At 36.2% G+C, this 23,214-nt stretch overlaps 1 protein-coding gene across 1 annotated transcript in view; it reads left to right on the forward strand.

The window, feature by feature from the left end:
• LOC108058107 (uncharacterized) overlaps window positions 1–23,214 on the forward strand; it is a 98,022-nt gene that overhangs the window by 37,166 nt on the left and 37,642 nt on the right. The window contains exons 5-9 of the mRNA XM_044392582.2: window positions 3,500–3,604; window positions 6,111–6,202; window positions 8,907–9,143; window positions 10,036–10,194; window positions 21,015–21,193. Of these exons, the coding sequence (XP_044248517.1) occupies window positions 3,500–3,604; window positions 6,111–6,202; window positions 8,907–9,143; window positions 10,036–10,194; window positions 21,015–21,193 (772 nt within the window). The remainder of the gene's footprint in view (window positions 1–3,499; window positions 3,605–6,110; window positions 6,203–8,906; window positions 9,144–10,035; window positions 10,195–21,014; window positions 21,194–23,214) is intronic.

Consider the following 23,214-nt stretch of genomic DNA (forward strand, 5'->3'; position numbering starts at 1 on the left):
TCTTAAGAGACTAATGATAAGTTGAGGATGGGGCGAAACCGTCTTCTCGTGTTACGCTAACATTAGTCTTGGTTCTCAGCTGACTCAATCCAATTAAACATTTATTTCTTAAACCTTTGTTCTCTCGATTAAATTTTATATTTTCACGCAACTTGATTACCCAATAACTAGTTATTCTTCTTTTTTTTATATATTTATGTTTATTACCTCTTTTGCGTTTGATTTTAACCTTCAAAAGTGGTATATAAAGCACCACTTTCAATTATCTTTAAAGTTTTAAGTGGACCAAAATTTAACCCATGGGCAGCCCAAAAAATAGCTTGTACAATAATAATTCAATCAATTTAAAACCAACACAGAACGTAGCAGAAAAAGCAGAGATAGGCCAAAGATGGTAACGAGGGCAGGGGGGTGAGGAAAAAAGCGAGAAAAGGACACACACACAAGGACCAAGCTCCAATAATTCGTTATGAAGTCGATGCTAATAACGCTCCAATGCACACAATGAACATGATGACGATGATGAAGAGGAGCGAGCATTGGGGTATAAAAGACGAAGAAGCTGAAGAGGGGAAAAAGGCAGTACACTCAAAAAAAGATACCAAAATCCGAAACTTTATTGATGGCCTAGTTTTGCCCAAAAATATCAAAGCAGAACACCTAAGAATACGCGCTCTTAGTTAATTTTTTTTTATTTTTTTTGTAATGTTTTTACAAAATTTAACAAAAACATGTACAATTACCTTTACATATATTGGTTTTAAGAAGAAATTTGCATTTCACAAATATCAGGCTTTTATTGAACCTTGTTATAAAAGAAGAGAACATATTTTTTTCTGAAAATGTACCTTTTTTACTGCCAAAATTATACAGAAGTTTCCAAATTAAAAACAAGAGAGAACGCTATAGTCGCTACATTTCGATAGGAATTCATAAACACAATAAAACTGCATTTTTACTTTTCCGAAATATTGAAATTTTTAAAATCGTATATAAGCGATTGTGGGTGTTAGAGAGGGCGTGGCACTCTTTTGAAACAAACTTGCGCTGCGTAGGAACTCCTAGAACCTGCATGCAAAATGTCAATCTTCTAGCTTTTATAGTTTCCGAGATCTCAGCGTTCATACGGACAAACAGACAGACGGACAGACGGACATGGCTATATCGACTCGGCTAGTGACCCTGATCAAGAATATATATACTTTATAGGGTCGGAAATGCTTCCTTTTAGCTGTTACATACTTTTGCACGAATACAATATACCCTTTTACTCTACGAGTAACGGGTATAAAAAGGTTTTGAGTGTAAGATAAAGAGGCCTGTGACCAGGACTCGTACAGGGTTTGCAATGAATTTACACAAAATCGAAATCAGAAAATTACCATTATGCCAGGCAGTCAAGCCTGCCTGTGGGCTCCGTCCTGCCACGACCCGTTGCCGAGACCCGAACCCCGATCCCAATCCCAATCCCCATCCACTATTCATCCTGCCAATGAGATAGAGGAGGCCGACGGACTTGCACTGGCCATTCAATATGACAGCAGCAATGGACCGACAGGACTCCAGTGCAACTGCAACTCTAACCAGTTACAAATATTGGCCAGACCTCGATTGGCGACTTTGCAATTACAGCAAAAATTGTTGTTTGAGTTTGAGGCAGCCGCAGGACATGTCCGGGGCAGAAAGGACACAGAGGACGCCGGGGGCCAGCCTCATCGGTCGTCGGTTCAGTTCAAATAACCCATTAACTAAAAACTTAATCAATTGGAACCCCAGTGTAAATGAGCTGCCGTTGCCGTTGCCTTTTCCAATCCCCACATTTATCGACTGTTGGCCACTGACCTAGGCCGCAGGCAGCAAAAAAAGTATTGAAAACCGGACCCGGCAGTGTCCTCATCGTGCTGGTATTAGCAATATTAATGCTGCCTATGCGAACTGGCTCAATAAATGCGTCCCGAATGGAGAATAGATTTGTGTGATTCTGTGTCGAATGCTGGGTATTTATGAATCAGGAAATGATCTAAATATGCCTTTGCATTGTAGTTTGTAGTTCTACCTGGGCATAACATTTAATTTTTAATTTTTATTGATGTAATATCCTAGCGTTGCAAGCGTAAGCCTATTATTATTCCGCCAGTCACTTTGACAAAAAATTGCTTATTATACCCTTGCAGAGGGTATTATAATTTCAGTCAGATGTTTGCAACGCAGTGAAGGAGTCATTTCCGACCACATAAAGTACATATATATTACTTATTTCTACTTCAATTAACGAAATGTAAAAATTGGGGGATAAGGAATAACGAATGGAAAATACCCTATTTGCCGTATAATCAAATAAAAAACGGACAAATATAGAAAAATAAAATATGATTAAAAGTGATAAAAATAACCAATGCTTTTAATACATTTCGTAAAAAAATATTTTGCTTTCCCAGAAACTGTAACGAAACTGTGACGAAACTCGTAACTTTCAAATCATGTAATAAAGTGAAACGGAGAAATGCAATTGAACTTCATTTTTATTGCATATTTATAATTTCGAAATTGTTTATGACCATAAAGTTGGGAAGTTATTTCGAAAATACAGCTTTTGCTGATTTTTTTCACTGTAATTTGGCATTTCTATGGGCTATAAATAAAAGTACGAAAATATAAATAGAGTAAGAGCAGAGCACTGACAGTTGTTAAAGAAAAAATACCTCTTAAAACAAAAAGGACCCCTATAAAGTCAATCAAATTGTAAGTACCTATTAATTTAATGATATTTAATTTACAAAGAAATAAAGGAAATAAAAATCCCCGTCTCTAGGGCAGAGTACCACAACCCATTACAATTTTCTCCATTTACAGTTCCTCTTTTTGCGACTGTATTAATATTTTAACCACCATACGTTTGCCTAGCTTTGGGCATCTTTTTTTTTGGTCGAAATGTAAATACATTTATGGGGCAGCACTTGCAGTTGCCGTTTCAATTGGGTGCCGTGTTGTTTCAGCTGCTGGTCGCACACCTTCGACTATGGCCAACGATTTTTCGCTTGCATAAAATAGCGGTTCGATGGTGGGCTAAAGGAGAGCCTTTTGGGGACCGTTGCCAAGTGCCACGCTGCGCTGCACGAAAAGCAGGGAAACAATCAAATATTGAGCGGAGAGGTGGCCGGGAAAATAAAACATTACACTGCACAACACGCACTCATAATCCATTAGCCCGACGCCAGATGGCCCCCTGTAGTGTGCGTTTATTAATTTTTCATGCGTTTTTCACTTGCCCAGTGCCAATAAAATCAATAAGGGTGCACGAACTATATAACTTAACCCAATTTTTTAATGCGCCTGGGATGGTGTGTGTACTGCATGCGGCTTTAAATGTTGCAGCCCAGCATTTTGCCGAGCTGTGCGAAATTGCTTTTAGCCTTTCTGTTTGGTTGTCTGTGGGCGTGTCACCAGCGGAACAAACTTGATTTTTAATTAATTAAATTTTTATTTATTTACTTGGCAGCTCAGCGAATTGGGACGCCCATTCACCGGCGGTTCCTGGTGCGGCAAGGCCACTGGACCGCAATTGTACTTTAGCGAAACATCCACGGTGACAGCGTCGGTGAAGGTGAGTGCAAGTGCAAGTGAGAGGCAGCACTAGCGAACTGGCCAGGGCGACTGGAACTTTGGGATCTTGGCTCAGTGAGCGTGTTTAAATTACATACCCTAGCTGACACATCGAGCAGTTATGCTTTTACAAGCTAAGAAACATATAAAATGACAAAAAAATTGTATCTATAAAATTAAAATATTAATTATCGGTATATTATTATTTAAGATACATTTTTAAATTCCTTCTTTTAAAAAAATAATGTAATAATTAAAATTTAATATTAGTTTAATCATGTTAGCGGAGTAATTTTCGTTGTCTTCCAACAATATTGTGTTTTTGACTGATTGATTCATTCTAGCTTAGAATATTTTTAGCATTATCGACAATGCATTATTATTTTTATATTTTCGTTAGCTTTCCATAGTATATCTGCATCCACTTAAATTACTCTACTAGAGAGTGAAATCATCAGTTCATCCCAAAGTTTACATGTCCGGCTTTTCATTTTAAATTGAACAACTTTTCCTGCCCTCAACACACGGCGTATGCGTAATATTTTCTTAAGGCAGTCATCCGTTGAAGCAGTGCCGTTGCCACTTTTTGATTAATTTTTAAATAAACGCTCTGCCAAATGGAAAAAGCATCGTAAAGGACACGTCCATGGAAAGCTCTTGGTTGGGAACATGGTTTCAGTTACTGCCGTCGAGTTGCCGCGCATAAATTATGAAAATTAATAAAAGTCCATTCGGTATGTGAGAGAAAACTGCTTCAGACACTTCTTGTCCGAAAAGTGTTGATGAGCAGTTGACATGGCCATAGAGAAAAATCAAAGAAGAAATCGCGAGTTGCATAATTGAAGAGAAATTGCGTGTGGAGATAAAAATATTCCTCGTTAAGCATGCATTTGGATTACGTTATGTCCAGAGGAAAGCGTCTCCTATTTGGTTAGTTAAGGTTTTATTAGAATCCGATAAGATGTATAAGTCTAAAATAGAGAACTTCAATTCGAATTATATCCATTTAGACACTCATAAAAAAAATCGCCATTGATTCAAGAAATTCGCTATTGATTCAAGAAAATCGCCTGTGATTTTCATCCAACGGCGATTCGTTATTAATTATGGGAAATCAATTTCTTGAATTTACGGTTTCGCCTTTCTAAAAATTATTACCAAGTTTTTTGAATTTTACGGCAAAAAACCCTAAAATGAAGACAAATTTTCTTAAAAATAGGAAAATAAAAGTATTTTTGTTTGTAAACATTTTTATTAAATTTTGTCCGACTGATTTTTTGAATCACTTTTGCATTTAGGTTTGTTTCTTGCTCTGAAATCTCTCTGAAATGCTGAAATTGGCCAACTTTCCGGAGCTCTCTGGGGCAAATGGATGCATGGTTTGATTCGATGTTTAAGTTTTTTAAAAGATATAACAACAATCTTTTAAATACACAGGGCGGCAACACTACTACTATTTTGACCGCAGCTGTATACTTTTATGTTTTTTGACTATGTTTTCTAGAAATTGTTTCTGCCTTAAAAAAAATCCTAAAATTATTTTATAGGATTTGAAAGATAAAGGGTGTATATTTTAAAAAAAACTTTAACATCGAATCAAACCATGCATCCATTTGCCTCAGAGAGCTCCGCAAAGTTGGCCAATTTCAGCATTTTTCGAACTTTGAGGTCCTTTTGCTAAGAATCCTTGCGTCGGGGAACTTTTTGGAAAACGCAGTTTAACTTGGAAATTCGTAACGAATCCAAAACTATAGCATCCATCGAGGTAAATTTAGAAAGCACTAAAAATGTTGCACAGTGTAATCGTTCACGAACTGGAAATAATACTATACTAATAGAAATTTTTTGGTTTTTTTAAATCAGTTGACCTGCTGGACTTCCATCGTGGTCACCGCAAGCCGCTATAAAAAATAAGGGTTCCGAAAGAATTGCCATAACTTCGTAAATTATTCAATTTTTTCGCTCAAATGACAATCACATCGTGAAAATAGGGTACATTTTTATTTAGTTAATTTAAATTTAAATTTATTATAAATGTTTATTAATAACAATGCATTTTAAGTACAGAAAAAACTTTTTGTAAACATATAAAAGACTTAATGAAAAATTCTTACCTCGACTGATCTCGAACCCGCGACCGTTCACACCATAGAAAGACATCTTAACTACTCGGCCACGCGTCTACTTATTCATTTTCTAAAAATTAATGGCGAATTTCCACAAACTTAAGAAAATTTTTCTATAATCAAGAAAAAGTTTCTTAATTCAATCGCGTTTTAAAATCACGTGCGATTTTCTAAAATTAGGGGCGATTGTTTTTCTGAGTGTATGATTTATGTTCAGTTTAGCTTTATTAAACTCATTAGCAATCCATTTCAGCTCAGTTTTCCATCACAGAGAGAGCACCTGCAGTCATTTTTCCGTTGATACATTTTCAAATTGATTGCAGTTTTTGGCATTCTAACATTTGAAATTGCATTCTACTACCGCTTTCCGTTTTCTTGCAGGTATTTCATCCACCACGCAATATCCGAGACGAAAAGCCCTTTGAGTTCAGCATAAGATATAAATTTATAAGCCAGTCGGATGCAGTTGTGAGGTAAGTTTCTGCACCGAATTGCACCGGCAAACTTACAAATATCTGTACATCTCGAAAACTATTCAATTGATATTGGTTCGGTGCATTTCCCGTCTTTCCTCATACCGATTTTCCCATACTGTCAGCCAACCGAGGTAATGTCATCAGTCTGCTTCAGCTTTGCCCGCTCGAGTTTTCATCTTTCCATAGATGTTTCTATTTCTATTTCAGGCTCTGGCTCGACTCGAAGGTTCTTGCTTAGAGCTTAAATCTTTCTACCTGAAGGAACAATGCCACTTGGTTGCCTTGGGGATGGCTTTTCGGGAAATTCCTAGGGGAGGCAGCCTGCATAAAGCATGAGCTCGTGTACTGTCTAGTTTCCCAATACAGTATATCCTCACCTCATGTATTTGTAGTGCAATCCATTTGAGCCTTGTGCCTAGGCATGTGTCAAATTTGTCTGCGTATCGCTTTCCCTCTTTTTACATCTCTTTCCATGTGTCGCGCTTTTTGTTTGCAAGTGGAAAATTAGAGTGAGAGGAAAGTAGAAATTGAAATGCATTTTTACACCTGAATAAGTTTCAGAGAATTTACAACTGCAATAGGGCCGCACAGCAAACCAAGAACTCATTTTCATCGACACACTGGGGAAAATTGAAGAACAGTCGTTTTTTTAAGTCGTTAGAAAAACTTCGGCAAGCCCTTCAACTTAAAAAAAATAAATTAAATATTGTTAAAAATATTAAATACGAATTAATTTTCGGTCTTTCCTTTGGCAGCTAAAAAATATTGTCAAACGATTTTAAAAAAATTTAAATAATTTAATATTCTAAAATTAAAAAAAATTCTTTTTTGAAAATATAAGATGGAGCTTAAACCAACAAAACTATAAAATGGTTCGAGTATTTTCCCATTACTTCTCTCATTTTTAAAAATTAAATTCAAAATTCGGATACTACACAAAATGTAAAGCCCCAGAGAAGAATATAATATGTTTAAAAAATATGTTACATTCTTTTCACGTATGTAATATACCCTACCCCTCTATAATGACGGGTATAAACATAGTATATTTTGCCTTTAATATTAAAAACAAGAAAGGAAGCTGCCTTCGGCCAGCCGAAGCTTATATACCCTTGCAGATAAAAGAATGCTCACTCGGTGCAGTTCCATGGATTCCAGATTCAGCGTTTCTATTTATCTAAATTTTGTTTTTAAGTAGGGGAGAGTGGGGGAATTTCGTCAGCATTTTTTCAAAGCTATTTTTTGTCCATCTTGAGACACGTTATCATATTTCTATTTTTATTGTTGAATGCGGTTAGCACCAAGCTTTAAAATGTGACATTCCCCTATTTTTTAATTAGCTTTGTGATTTATAAAAAATAAAATGTAAAACCAATATCTTGGGGCAATCTCGCCACACAGGGGGGTAAAATCACCACACCACCGGGGCAATTTCGTCACCTGAAAAATAAAGGGAGTTTAACGCCTGTAAATATGCTACACTGATCAAGCGTACCATTTTTGTTGACGTCCTATATTTGTTGCTGCTGCTGGTAGTCTGTTCGTTAGCCAGCTCGTCAAATATAAAAATATGTATTTAAAATAGGTGCGAATTTACCCTTAGCGTAGGGTGGCGAAATTTCCCCAGACCGTACTTTTTTAGAAATAATTATTTTTCTTCCGATATTAGGCGCGAAGTTAAAAATCACTGACACAGAAATGCACATTATAGCACTGTGTATTATATAAAAAATCGTGTATCTTATTCCTTTTGAATTGTGGCATACAGAAAAAATTTATTCGAGAACTAAATGTAGCTTTTCAACTGTTAAAACACATTTAATATTATAGCTTAATTATCTTGGCCTTCTGTGCAAAACAAATGCATTGGTTGTGTCTGGCCGTCTTGAAGGACTAAAACAAAAAAATTATATATTTTTACGAGTTATGGATTCCGAGATATTGCAGGTGACGAAATTGCCCCTGTGACGAAATTCCCCCATTCTCCCCTAGTCAAGAATCAAAACGCCTATTTCCTACAAAGTTACAAAGTTTATTATATTTGTTTGAATATTCCTATGGGAGCCCTAAGATATAGTGGTCCGATCCGGCTCGCTCCGACATATGTACTACGTGCAATAGAAAGAAGACTTTCGTAAAAGTTTCATCGCGATAGCTTTAAAACTGAGAGACTAGTTCGCATAGAAACGGACAGACGGGCAGACGGACAGACGGTCGGAAACGTCTTCTTCACAGCGTTGCAAACATCTGACTGAAATTATATATTATGTATTATATAATACCCTCAACAAGGGTATACAAATCGGAACCTAAAGAATATTTCTTGACTTTTTATAATATAATAATAATAAAAGGATTGACCCAAGGCTCTTATTAAGTGAACGACGTTTTGGTAGATATTTTTTTAAAGTGAAAAGACCGTACATTGTCCCTGAATCGTGTGCACACCATTAGCAAACTAAACAATGATCAGAGCCCGAGGTATGGCCATCTATACATATCGGTCGGTGTGCGTGTGAAATACCCGTAGCACATTTTATGCAAATTGCACTTCTTTGTGTTCTTGGTGCTGCCCAGCCTTAAATACCATTCAAAATGTACTCGCACGGGCCGAAAACGAACCAGAACCGAGACTGAAAATTGCTAAACTCACACAACACTTAGTGAACTGAGAACTGAACCTTTTGGCCTCTTTTTCCAGATACGGCCTGCCCGATAAGCCGCTCGAATTGGGCCGTGTGACACCTGGCACCTATTGTACCAGGCAATTCGATGAATGCTATCGTAACAAGTGTCGCCTGCAAAGTCCGAATTATCCTGGCATGTATCCGAGGAACGTAACCTGCTACTGGACGATCCGGCAGAAGGAAGTCCCGACCAGCAAGCACGCCATGATTGCCGTTAGCCAGGAAAATCAGCACAAGGCCTTGGTGAAGCGGTAAGTGGGGCGGGGGTTGCTCCATAGAATCTCGAATGACTACCTGCATTGGAGAGCATTAAATAAGCATTACCATTCTGTTCCCGAATTCAACTCCCGAATTGAATGGGATTCATACACATATCCCGGCCATGCAAAGTGCATCTGCATCTGCATTTGTTTGACAAATTTCAATTTAGCAAATTGCTAAGCGAAGTTCCAGTTTGCAGTTTGTTAACTGACGGCACAAATGAAACTGTTTCGTGTTCGAGAATGTTAAGCATTCGTCGCCCAAAAGTTTTGTATATTCCAATTAAAAGCAGCAAACAGGCAGCCGATGCATTTTGTATGCAAAGCCGTACTAAAGGACAGCATGTGAAGTTTGTAATTGGATTGATGGGATTAGGTAAATGTATTTTTGATATTAGCTGCCATTTATTTTCAATTTTCAACGAGAACAACTCGGTTTTTAACTCAGATGAATTGCAAAGTCAGCTGGATAGCAGTTGACATTTTCATATAAAAAGGACTCCAAAAAGCAGGCATACATTCTAAATTCGTTTAATGTTTTCATAAAGAATACACTTCTTTAAGTCTAGTTCTAAATGCGAGTTTGGGGGTCCGCACACCCAAAAGTATTTTTCTTTTCCTCTTTTTATTTGGCACAAATCATTTTTATTTTCCTCATTTTTGCTTATACCTACCGACAAATGCTTTTTAGATTATTTTCATACAACAACTACTACTATTTTGACCCCAGCTGTGTGTATTTTACAGCATAGCTTTGCCAAATGAAAATGTTTTCATTTCATTTCAATTTGATTTCTTTTCTCCTTTTTTCAATTGTACATATTGTTTGTGCTCTTTGGCTTACCCTACCAATATGATTTATTTTTTTCACCCACATTCACAGCTCGATAGCCAGCTTTAATAAGACCTCACGGTCCATTCGAGCCTGGTCGGACTGTACGGGTGAACGGGACCATTTAATTTTCTACGATGGCAGTTCCACCAACGATCCCGTTTTGGCCAAATACTGTGGAGGAGATTGGTTACCACGCGTTGTTTCACGGTAAGTCTAACCAGATAATAACATAACAAAGCTTTGACGTTTTAAAAAACATCATCTTTATCTTGATACGAGAAAAGGAGAAAGAGAAAGGCATGAAGCAAAGAAAGCGACAGACATAGGACATTTATTTAACGCCATTTCTCCATTTTATGAAAAAGTTAAATATGAGCACAGCAAAGCTCATAATACATTTACAAAATAAGATAGACAGACATTTTTAATGAGCATGTGTGTGAGAGTGTGCTACTATGTGATAATGTCAGTAAAGTCCATGGTGATGACACATAGTGCCCTCCAACCAATATGAGATATAGAGTTTGAGAAACATTAATCCCCATGCCTGCAATTCAATTTTATCGAAAGAAATAAGAGATTATTATATAATAATTATTATATAAGTACATTCCATTCACGTCACCAAATATTGCATTTAATGGTCAGTTTCCAAATTTATTGTGTATATTTAAAAACTTTATAATGCCTTAATAAATAACAAAGAAACGCTTACTACTTAACACCTTTGGAAATTTCATATTTCGTCATAATCTTAAAAAAAAAAATTTATTTTTACTAAGGAAACCGAAAAGTATTTTTAAAGCCATCTAGAATTTTTAGCCCAACATCGCTCAAATTTAAATTAGCGCTTTTAATTAAAATTCTGATCCAAATTGGTTTTTAAGTCCACAAAAAAACTTGATACGAATTGATCAAATTGATCACACTACAATTTTCAGTTTACATTTAACATTATTTCTTGGTAAAAATAATGTAAAGAACACACAAATTTCACATGTGCATTTTGAATTGAGACTGATAAGTTTGGTTTGTGTGTATAGATTTAAACATTTTTTAATATTTCAAAAACACAGCAATTAAAATAAAAAGTTATTATTTTCCATCAACTCAAAAGAAGAAGAAGCAACACAGATTTTCAAAAACGGCTAGCTTACATAGTTTTATAATTCGCTAGGCAAAAGTGATTTGCGAATCACGTTGAATTGGAAAATAGTTAATTACCTAAATATTTATTGGACATTTTTATGCACACATATAAATTTTGTAATATTTGAAAAACCGAAAAAAAACACATTCTTATTTTTCCAAAACTTAAAGCGTTTAGCATCAGACCAGACAAAAATAAGTCAATGTTTCTTAAAACTTCTAACATAAAGAGCTAACTATATGACTAGCCAAAAGTGATTTTCGAATAAAATTTTGATTTTCGAATGAAAGGCGAATCCATTTTTTCTCATCACTGCTGGGTCTGTTATGTGGGTTTGAGACCGCAGCCTAGTGCACTGCACTGCAGTTTTGGCTCGGGGCACATGTGTTCCAATTCACTTACACAGATACAAAGAGCCGCACACAGTTACAAAACGGGCGGGAGTGTGTGCGCCTGACAATTGTGCGCAATGCTTAAGCAAAACCGGAAATTGAGTTGCTCTGCAGACAGTAACCGAAGGACAGACGCTGAGATCGGCCGACAGACAGTTGGAGCGAAAAGTGTAAAAGAGATGCGAAATTCGAGATACAGAGACTTTAGCACAAACTCACATACAGCCGCAGAAAACATCCTGGCGCACACATGGAAATAAATAGATTTATGCTGCCGTTTGAAACTTTGCTAGTGCCATCTATTGAAAACATTTTGATGCATGATTTATGCAATGGGAAAATTTTCCTCATTAGTTTCCAAGCTGCCAGCATTTAGATCATGAACCACAAATTCTTAAAGACACAGCCCAGCCTTTCAAAAGCAATTTTTAGTTTCAAGCTCCGACGCACTCATGCACACCTGCGGCGTCCTGGAGTTTGTTTTAAGCAATTAAAATGAAACTAATAACCGGGGAGGTTTTGGATTAGTTGGTGGAACTAGTTCGCTTATTAGTGAGACTGTTTTTTCGGCGCAGAAGATTTCAGCTTTTTAAACTTTGGGTTGATATTGGTTTTTGCTTCTATGAAACTGTTAAACAACAAAATTGAATAATGCTGTAATTGAAAAAAAAAAACACAAATAAAAGGTTAAAATGTAAAGCCTATATTAAAACAAGAGAGAAAGCTGTAGTCGGGGGCCCCGTCTGTCAGATACCCGTTACTCAGCTTAAGGGAGTGCGAGGGAGATGGATATGTAAAGCTTTGATCAGGCGTAACTTTTTAAATTGCATTTATACTTCACCAAAATCTTTTAATGTGTGGGCGCCAGACACATTTTAAAATCGTTTGTGGGCAATTGTGAGCGTTAGAGGGAGCGTGGCGCTCGGCTGAAATAAACTTGCGCTGCGTAGCAAGCCCAAGAATATGCGTGGGAAATCCCAAGTTTTTGTAGTTTCCGAGATCTCAGCGTTCATCCGGAAGAACAGGCAGGCAGACGGACAGACAGACATGGCTATATCGACTCGGCTAGTAACCCTGATCAAGAATATATATGCTTTATAGCGTCGGAAACGCGCCCTTCTCCCTGTTAAATACTTTTGCACGAATAGAATATACCCTTTTACTCTGCGAGTAACGAGTATAATTAGCACACTCAGAAAAAAAACCAAGCACATTGTGCTTGTTTCAAGCCCAAATGGTCTTGAAAGTGCGTCAGGTACGAAATGGGCTTGTTTTTTCATTTCAAGAACGTTTTATTCTTAAACCGACATTCTTAATTTGAGAACATTTTCGGGCGTAATTAAGTATGAAATGTTCTTGAACCCAGAATTAATTATACTTAAATTAAGTATAAATTCTACTTAAACAACGTATAATTTAGAAAAAGAACATTTTAAAATTATAAAAATTTAATGAAAATTGCTTTGGAGTGAAGGGGTAATATTATTATTTGTACAATTTTAATCCGATTTACTTGTAAATGAGGTATAAGTTATGCTCAAATGAAGTATGAAATATTCTTAATCTAATAGTATAAATCATTGTGTTGTTTTATTAGTTAACAATACTTATTTTGTATAATCTTAAACTTAATTACTGATAAATGTATAAAGATTTGTAGATAAAAATGTGTTTTATACTTACGAAACATTTTTGTTAAAATCACATACCTCTCCTAGGATTCGATCCCGCAACCTCACGCACCACAGTCGGACGTTCTAACAGCTCGGCCACGCTCGCTCTTACGCGGCGATGACCAAAAAACCTACATAAGTACTTATATTTGCATACTTAATTTAAGTACAACGTGTACTTGTTTTGAGAATTTAATTCTTAGTTTTAAAAAATATAAAACAAAAACACCTTTAACAAGGTAAAATGGAGTGACGATCGCACCATCAACATACAAAAGTTCTGATACCACATTTTGTGACAAAAAATGCTTGTACATTCGACTAAATAAGTATTCTTTATAAAATAATCTCATTCGGCACGCTGCAATAGAATATGCTTTTAAAGACCATATCATTCGACGCGTATTGTCAGTAAAAATACAAGTCGGACATTTATCCCTACCGGCCCCAAAAGCTCCAATTTTCAAAATTTTCACACTTTCAACGCCCTCTTTCCCAAACCAATTGATTGGTGTATAACTCGTTACCATTAAATATTTTGAATTCTGCGGCTATATAATAGTAGTCGCCTTCGCAAACTCTCCTGGTGCGCTTCGTCACTACGTGGACTTACGCGCACAGTGATTTATCTCCTTGTGATTTTATGTAAATGTTTTAAAACACATAATCCGTAATTTGCTTTTTTCTCCCCGAATTAAACATAAAATCGGCTTGTTTTGAGAATTTAATTCTTAGCTATGAATTTAAATGTTTTTCAAATCGAATCGTATTTTGGCATATATGACGCACGTTTTTCACAGTATTTAATAACAATTATTATTTTCAAAATTTTCTCCAATTTAAAAAAAATTTGCTTGTTTTGAGGATCGAATTCTTAATTTTTAATAATATTAAACTACTTGTGTTTTATAAACATATGTACCTACATTATACAGTTTTTGTGAACTAATATTGTCTTTTTTAGTCTAGCCCCAATTCTATTTTACTTTAATCAATATTGGTACTCGTTAACTAAATTAATTAGTACATTTTAACATTGCCTTAAGCACAAATTGTACTTGTCAAAATGCTTTTTATTTTTTAATTTTAATACTACTGATGAGAATAATTCATTCTTATTTACAGAATACTAAAACCTAATTTTCTGAAACTAGGAACTTTTAGTAATCACATTAAGAATGTTTGTGCTTACCAAGAAAAAATATTTTTTTAGAATAAATTATACTTGGGTTTAGGATAAATCGTTCTTGTTTCGTCCTGTTTATTGAATTATGTTCTGGAATCAAGCACATTTGCGGATAATTTGGGTTTTAAGAATGATTTATTCTTAATTCAAGAACGCCCAACATTCTCATTCTTAAAACAAGCCCAAAAAATACTATCCGAAATTAAGTATAAATCGCGCTCAAATTTAGGATGCGTTTTTTTCTGAGTGCAGGTAACAGGTTTAAATATTAGTTTTAGCTTATACATTGTCCATTGTATTTGTCGAAAGAAAGCGTTTTCGAACCCATAAATTATTTATAATTTTGATTAGAATCACTAACCGAATCGATCTCTGTCTGTCCGTATGGAAGCTGAGATATCGGAAACTACAATTTCATTCTCTCTTGTTCCAAATTAATATTTACTCATTACCAGTGCATGTAAATAGCACTTAGGGCCGGTTTCTCGAGTGCCGGCTAAGATTTCTCGTTTTGAACACAACCGAAAAAGCCGTACAGATTTTTCGTTCTTATGGCAGCTGTGTGATAAAGTGGTCCGATTTCTTAAAAATTTAATTCGATATAATTAAAAAATAATATTTCCAAGAGTAGAAGGTAATAGTTAAAAAAAAAACCGATCTCTCCTATGCGAGCTATAAGATATAGTTGTCCAATCAGGCCGGTTCCGACAAGTATCCTAATAAATTCCTAAGCCCAGAAATTAATTTATTAAAGGATTTTAAGCTTCAAAGCATTTTTTATCAACCTTTATACATCTCCTTAGTTACCAGAATAATTGTATCTCCATAAAATATGCAACACATTTATCACCAAAAATACCGAACCAACGACTCATTGGGTTTAGAGAGTAATAAATTCTTCTTCTCTCGAAGCCCATAAAAACACTTTCAGTACATCCCCAAAATGCCAGAATGCAGCTCTCAGCCACGCCCATGCATTCAAGTGACCTAGTCGTCCCCAATCTCCACACAACCACCTTAAGCCCCCTTTGACGGCGCCTTTGGCCATTTATCTTGCACTTGAGAATTTGTTTTTGTTGTCTTTCGGTCTTCGGTCAGGGCCAAAAGTTTGCTCTTTTTCTAAATCTCCCTCTGCCCACTTGGTGACCTCTTGAGACATGCACATAAACTTTGATTTTTTTTAGGGAAAAGTGTCTTTTTTTTTGCTGGTGTATGCAGCTGTAAAAACACACCATAAAATATCCCAATTACTCAATCGCCAAATTAAGAAACACATCTCTATTTTGTTAAAAGAGGAACAACACGGCATATCCTAAAACAATATATTCTAACTACATAATTATTTCTTGAATATAGATTATATGGGCACTTCCAAAAAAAAGTCCACCAAGCCAAAAACCTTGAAACTTGAATAAAACATATTTCCACATGATTTTGCCCCGATATTAGTTTCTAATTAGTTGGATACTGAGCTTAACTACAAATTTGGAGTATAAAAACCCCCACCAATATACGCAAAAATCAGTTTTTGGCAATTTTTTTGTTATTTTTTGGACCTGTCTTCTGTTGTTAATTTATCCTATAGGAATGCTAATATGTGACATTTTTCTGTACTAAATGCTTCATTCACATGATAAACTATTAAGTTAAAAGCAAAACATCCAGCAATTGAGAGATAGAGCTAAAGAAATCCGCTTTACAAAACAGTCGGAAAAAATGTCCCGAGCGACATGTCCCGAGCGAATGTGGTTGAAACTGCATAAAAAAAAACGGCAAAGAATTTTTGAGTAAAACCAAAAGCATTTCACAACGACATGTTTGAACAACATTCTAAAAAAATCGCATTCAAATATTCCATCAGAATTCGCTAATTTCTGGTGTTGTATGAACTTCCCCGAAATCCACTTCTATTTTTATCCCGAGCGAATACGGCAGTTTTTTACCGATATCTTAAAACTAAAAGTGGTACAAAATCAAGATTTTTACCAAAAATAGAGCTTGAGAAGAGTGAAAAGAAAAGCCCATAATTAAAATTAAAATCCATTGTTTTACAATTTTTGGAAGTGCCCATATATAGATTTTACATAAGTTTACTAATATTAATTTGAATTTTAAGTTCCTTATATATTTTCGCTTGTAAAAATGTTGAAGTAATGATGATCGCTTTGCCGAGTGCCCCTTAATCTCTTAATGAGTTGCAGTCTCGAATTTATTGACATCCTTTCCATATCCTTGGGAAAATCTTATAAGCGTGCACAGGTGCCAGAAAGGGGAACCCGGGAAGGGGAAAGCGCATCAAATATGCATAGAGCATAATATGCACATGAAGGAGAAAACGAACGAAGCAAAAGACGCTCAGAGAACTTGATGGAAAAGTGGGTGCCCAAGAAAAACGGCATTAAAAAGCCAGGACCGTAGCTCATGCAGCGCTTTCCATCTTCCCGCGCAGCCCTCATTTTTCACATCCTTCTTCTCGCAAATCACGGAAAATAACATTTTTCTGAAGGAATAAATACTTTTGTTTTAAGGAAACTTGTATTTAATTTTTCTACAAAGATTTAGTTTGTCCTTTTAATAAACAAACCTACGCAAAATTTAATAGATTTAAAAAACACACCTCTTATTGAAGGGAACTTGTGTTTTTGATCGTTTAAACTATAAGTATAATTATAATTATTTAAGTAACAAATGACCTTAATCATAAAGTTTTCAATCATCTATCTATTTATCAATTTATCTATCATATTATTTATTAGGTAAATACCTATTTTTTTTTCCCCGTGCACTCTGTCAACGTCATACGCGACATGAGCACACGAATTATAAATGCACACATACACGCGACGAGGGAAAGCCCGCCTTTTCCATATGCAAACATCTCTCGCTTTGCTTCTCACCTCAGTCACGGTTCTCTGACTTTGTACGAAAATCGCATATGCACACAAGGACGAGAGAAAATGAGTGAGGAGATGAGGGAAAAGCTACATGAAAATTATTAATTTCCCAGCGTAACTTAAAATTGCAACAAGCTAAAGGTGGCGTGAGACGTAGGTGTTTTATTGGTTTCTTTTTCTCGTTTTTCCCTTTTTTGGAGGTGAGGAAAGGAAAAGCTGGAAAAATTGTACTTTCTCTTAGCTGCAGCAGCAGCTGTTGATTTTCCTTTAAGTAAATGTTAATTTTTGTTAGCCAAGAAAAGAAAGCGATAACTTTTTAAATTGCATATTAATTTTTTATGGCGTAAATTTTCCTCCCCTTTTTTCCCTTACACTTTTTGTGGTTGCACTTTGCGGATTAGACTTGATGAAAATCGAGGAAAGAAAGGGGATGTATGCTTTTGGTTAATACTAATTTTTGGGTGAGAGGTTGAGTCTTTGAAAGGTTGCGAAGAAACTTTATAGATTTTTGTAGAAAGAAATGCTTACCAAATATCATTATCATTATCAGTGATAAAGACAATTATTCAACCTGAAAATTTATAAAAATATTATATAGCTACAATTACATAATTCATGGTCATTTTACATTTTTTTTTTGTGTAAAATGTGAAAAAAGACTGTTATTCAAAAAGTATGCAACACTAATTTTTTTGTGATCGCCGCATTAAAATGGCGTATAATTTACTTTGGTACTGGCCCTTTAATCACTTAAAATTTCCGTCTGCTTTCAAACTCTCCTAAAACCCCAGGCTTTCAAAAGCCCTCGAGGCACCCATGGTGACCGCAATTCCATAGAATTTCGAGGGGGATATTCAGGGAGGAAACTGCTGCCATTTGCGGTCAGGACACTCTGACGCTTAGGAGAAGTTTTACGTGTATTGATACCCGACAAAGGACAGCGATTTAGAACAGAGGTCGGGCGGGAGAGGAGAATTCAAGAAGGGAAATCGGCTATGGATTCGTGTTGATTTTACGACACCCACAAGTGTGCCGCAGGCCATAAAGTAACCAAATGCCACGCAAGTACGCGTATAGACTGACACCCATGCAGCAACATTGGAATACATTAAAAAAATAGTTTTAAGTTTAAAAAACCTTTAAGCATATTAATCTTAACAAAGCTTTTCATCTGCATAATACAAATAAAAATGTAAGCGAATAATCTTTTACATTTTAAGGGATTATTTTGTATAATTTGTAATATTTAATTTTCCATAAATGAATAAGAAGAAAAAAATTTCGCAAATGCCTTGCGAAAACTTTATCGTTGAATTTGGAAAGATACCAGAATTTTTCTAAGTACACCAACACACACAGGCCCAGCCGAAAAGGACATTCCCAAGGAACCAGGACATCCCCCATCTGAATTCCAGAGACCCGAGTGGGGACCAAACATTTGTGTCGCTTTATTAAAAATTAATTTACTTTTCATTTGCAGTTTATTCACTCAAAAAAAAATTTTAGAAAATCGCCTATGGATTTGCTTTACTGGCGATTTTTTTCTATATTTCTGGAATATTTCTTGAATTTAATGAATTTTGATTAATTGGAAGAAAATTTTCTTTACCAGTAGAAAATTTTTTTATTTTAAAGAAAAAAATCGCCAGTGAAGCAAATCCATAGGCGATTTTCTAAAATTCAGGGCGATTCATTTTCTGAGTGTTGCACTTGGCACTGACAGAAGCCATTGCAGCTGCTCACTAACCTTCGAACCCACGCCCCTCTGATCCAACGCCCCCATCTAAGAGCACGTTTCGCTTAAATAATAAGGAGCTTTGCCACTCACACTTGGCCACACTTACACGTATTAAAAAGCCATTTTGTTGGCCATGTTTGATGGCTTTTGACATCGTCTGCGTGAGCGTTTCTTTTTAAGTATTCAAAGTCTTGGCTGAGGTGCGTGGGTGTGTGTTGGCGTCAGTGTGAGGGAGCTCAGTTTCCGTTTTATTTTATGTCAAGCCACATTACGCATACGCTGTGTGTGCGCACCTCTTGCTGGGGCAATAAAAATTCAATTTGATGTTTAAATTGAAAACTTTGAACATAATTTATATGACCATGAATGCAGCATGCTAAGAAGACGGCAGAGGTCTGGAAACCTGAAAAAATTATTTTTCAAGTGCTACGTGCCTAAAAGAAAAAAAGTTAGTAATAAAACTATTTAATTTTAGCCGAATCTCTGTTTAACATTTACAAGCATTGGACAAGCTAATGAAAATGTTTTAGAACATGCTGGTAGTGGTGCTGTTAACAATGAAAAAATATCCTTTTCTATACCTTTTCTACCTAATATTTTATGTACAACAATAAATGCTTCTTTGAAAATCATACCTAGAATGGTCGCGAGAACTCAACGTTTATGAAAAATAGATGTCACTGCCATAGCCGCTATTTCGCCGCGTAAATGTAGCGACAGGCTACATTCCCAAGAGTAGAAGGTAATATTTCAAAATGCACCGAAGCTAGATTTTTTTAACGTTTTTCGATCTTTTCTATGGGAGCTTTGTGATATAGTTGTCCAATCCGGGCGGTTCCGTCTTATATACTACCTGGAATAGAAATATAACGGACAGACAGACGGACAGACGGACAGACGAACGGACAGACGAACTAGGCTAGATTGACTAGCCTAGTGATGCTGATCAAGAATAAATAATATATACTTTAAGGAGTCGGCAACGTCTCCTTCACTGCGTTGCAAACTGCTGACTGAAATCATTATACCCTCTGCAAGGGTATAATAAATATAAAAGGGTAGAAATGCTTTTGGTGCAACACCCACTAGCGACTGACATTTCATAATTTTTGGCCAGAAAATCAAAAGACAAACGGCAACATTTTTGGCCCAACTCGACTCAGTTACTTTGTTATGCCAAAAAATTTGCCTAAAACTTTCGAGCAACGCCCAACGCCCACCAACGAGACAATGGCGAAAAAAGTTAATTTGGCAGCAAAAATGCAAACAACCAGACGGAGCGGACACTTTAAATAGCCCAAAACAAAGCGGCAGAACACTGCGTCATACTTTTGGGCGCGGTCCGTCGGCATTTTGGCAAAACGCCCACCGAGCTGGTTGTTTGTGCTATTTTGTTGGCTGTTTTGGGTTTGTTGCCTCTTTCGTGGGCAAAAAGTTTACGACTTTTCTTGTTTGCCGAATTGTGCAAATTAAATTTATGTGAGCTGAAGTTTTTTCACGCCTCTAATTGGAGTGCCAGTGGCCTGGTTATGAACAAACATCACAGGCTGCGCTAGCTAGAGGATATCACGGGACGTAGGAGGGATATTGGGGAAAACTTCTGAGATTTCTTGTGCAAAAAGTTTCAGTGGGTTGGGTGAGTGGCGTCCTGATGCCCAAAAACACCAAATTTAAAACAAGCAGATAAGCCAATATCGAGCTGAATTTAATAACAGTATTGAACGTGATAAAACAATAAAAGAAAGCATTAAGCATGGTTAACGAAAATGTGCTGAAAAATCAAATTAACTTTTTCTACTTTTACCACTAAGATAAGATAATATTTAATCATCATTGGTTAATGTTTATAAGTTAAGAAAAATATAAATATTTTTGTCTTTGTAAAATTTTACCACATCTTTTAAATAAATACATTTTTAAAATAAACGTTTTATTTTAAATTTTAAATCTCTCGCAGCATTAATTTATTTTCAATTGATTTCTCTCGCTTTCAGCGGCCCTGAGATGCTGGTGGCCTTTCACTCCAGCCCGTTTTCAGCGCCTTTGCAACAGGGAATTCCAAATCGGGGCTTCGAACTGGACGTGGACATACTCTTCACCGATTCCGACTCGTTTGACTTTGCCCAGGGCACCAAGAACCTGTGCGAGTTCCACATAAATGCCTCGAATCCAGGTAAGAGAAGAGCCCCACAAATGAATATGAATAACCATAATTAATGGCAATTAAAGCGTGGCTCAGCTGCAGGTGCGGCAAACTTTCCCAGAAAGGACACTATCAACTGGGTCAGCATTTTGCATATCTTATGCCCCACTCCTTGCAATTTGCACTTCTCTCGCAACTTTTTTGAATTACTCCTCTTCTGGCCATCGTCTTCTTTATTAAATGCGGGAGTACGTCCTCTTCTTTGCTTTTAACTGGAAATTATTATTTATATTGCCTGCTGATGAATGCTTCTTGGCCGAACACTCTGTTGGATGCTTAATGGCCATAAAAACAATCAGATGTCGAAAGCCAACTCCTTTCCGTGTTTTTGTGGCTCTGTGTAACCAGAGTAGTTTGTCGAGGTGTCGTTATTTAAAGGGCGTGGCCGCAACTAAACTCCTCTATTAGCCTTTGGCTCTAATCTAAGCAGACTAAATGAGATTTTAATTAAATTCAAGGCCAGACAAACCCCCACGGAAACCCAAAACATAAGCCGGCCAAATGGCTTTTTAGGCTTGACTTGATGTGGCGTACAAAAAGAAAAGTATGAGTAATTGCTTGGGCAGCGATAATGTTCGGAATAATTTTCAGCCGAGGAGGGGCCAATTAAATGTCTGGGATGCGGCCCCATTATAAATTATTATCTGGAGGGAAAGAGAAGGGAAAAAATAAATCTTTTTTTTATTGTTTTTTTTGTGGGTTCGGATACAAGCAAAAATTTCCAAACCAAATAAATATTAGTGATTTACCATTTCTCTTCTACTTCGAAAGCAACACATTTACTTACATTTCTTTAAATTATCTGGAAAAACACCCTTTGATTAAGCGGAAAATAATTTCTGGAGTAACCCTAGATTTTTATTCCAACATTAATTGGAATTCCTCACTAACCGAATGTTATGGTTGAAGGAGTACCCTATTTCAAGCTGGTTTTTTTATGATTTCCCCCACTACCGCTAACTTTCTTCTCCTTCTGCGTCTTTCACCTAAGCTTTCCCCTTGGCTTGGTTTTCCCTGGAATTTCATGCACCCTGGTCAGCAGTCAGCTGCATTTAATTGAAAAATTATTAAATAAAATTTCAGGCTGCCCTCCAGAGCCTCTTGGGTGCCAGAACTCGGCAACTCCAGAACCGCTCCATCAATTTAGTGCAGCAGCCGCAGCGGTGGCCAAAAGTAGGCAACGCCATGGCAGCCGCTAATGTTCATTAATTTGCACTTAATAACTTTTGAGTAGATTTTATTTTGCTGGCCAAGCCGAAAACGTTGGGCTTTTATTATGTTCCTCGACGCTTTTTTATCTCGCAAAAAAGGAAGAAAATCGAGAGAACTCTCATTTGAAATTAGTTTTTTGGTTGAGCAGGCAATTTTGGCAGAGAAAATCAACTCAAACCCTGTTTATTTTCTCTACTTCTTGTGCTTTACATAACAGCTTTTATATGCCTTGTTGCTGTGCTCATTAACTTTCTAGCTTATATATGTATTTTGCTATATGTATTCGACGGTTGTTGTTTCTGTTTGTGCTTAATTTTTGACCGTTTAATTTTGGGAAATGCTTTTCGTCCTCATCCCTCAATTTCTTGGCTTTTTCACTTCGGTTTGGCTTATTGCGTTGGCTGGGAAATTGAGCAGATGTGTCTGCTATCATTAGGCCAAGATTTGTGGGTAGGTGGGAGTTATCTGTTCTGAATGGCTATTCCGTAGCGATCTATTATAGTTATACTTTACTCGGCGTATAAAATCTTTAAGTATTTAAATAAACCCGATGGAAAATATGTTCTTCTTATTAAATAAAAGGGTTTCAGTTAGTAAGTTTTTTTAAATGATTTATTGAAATAGATTTTAACTTTTAAACCAATAATAAAACCCTGTTCTAGCGACTAGCTTGATTTCAAGCATTGAATAATCTAAATTTAAGACAATAAAAACATCTGTTATCTATGGCAAAAGAAACTAATTAGAAATAACAAATCGCATTCCAATAATGCAAAATG

This window comes from Drosophila takahashii, chromosome 3L, assembly GCF_030179915.1.
Source record: "Drosophila takahashii strain IR98-3 E-12201 chromosome 3L, DtakHiC1v2, whole genome shotgun sequence".
NCBI classification, from domain to species: Eukaryota; Metazoa; Arthropoda; class Insecta; order Diptera; family Drosophilidae; genus Drosophila; species Drosophila takahashii.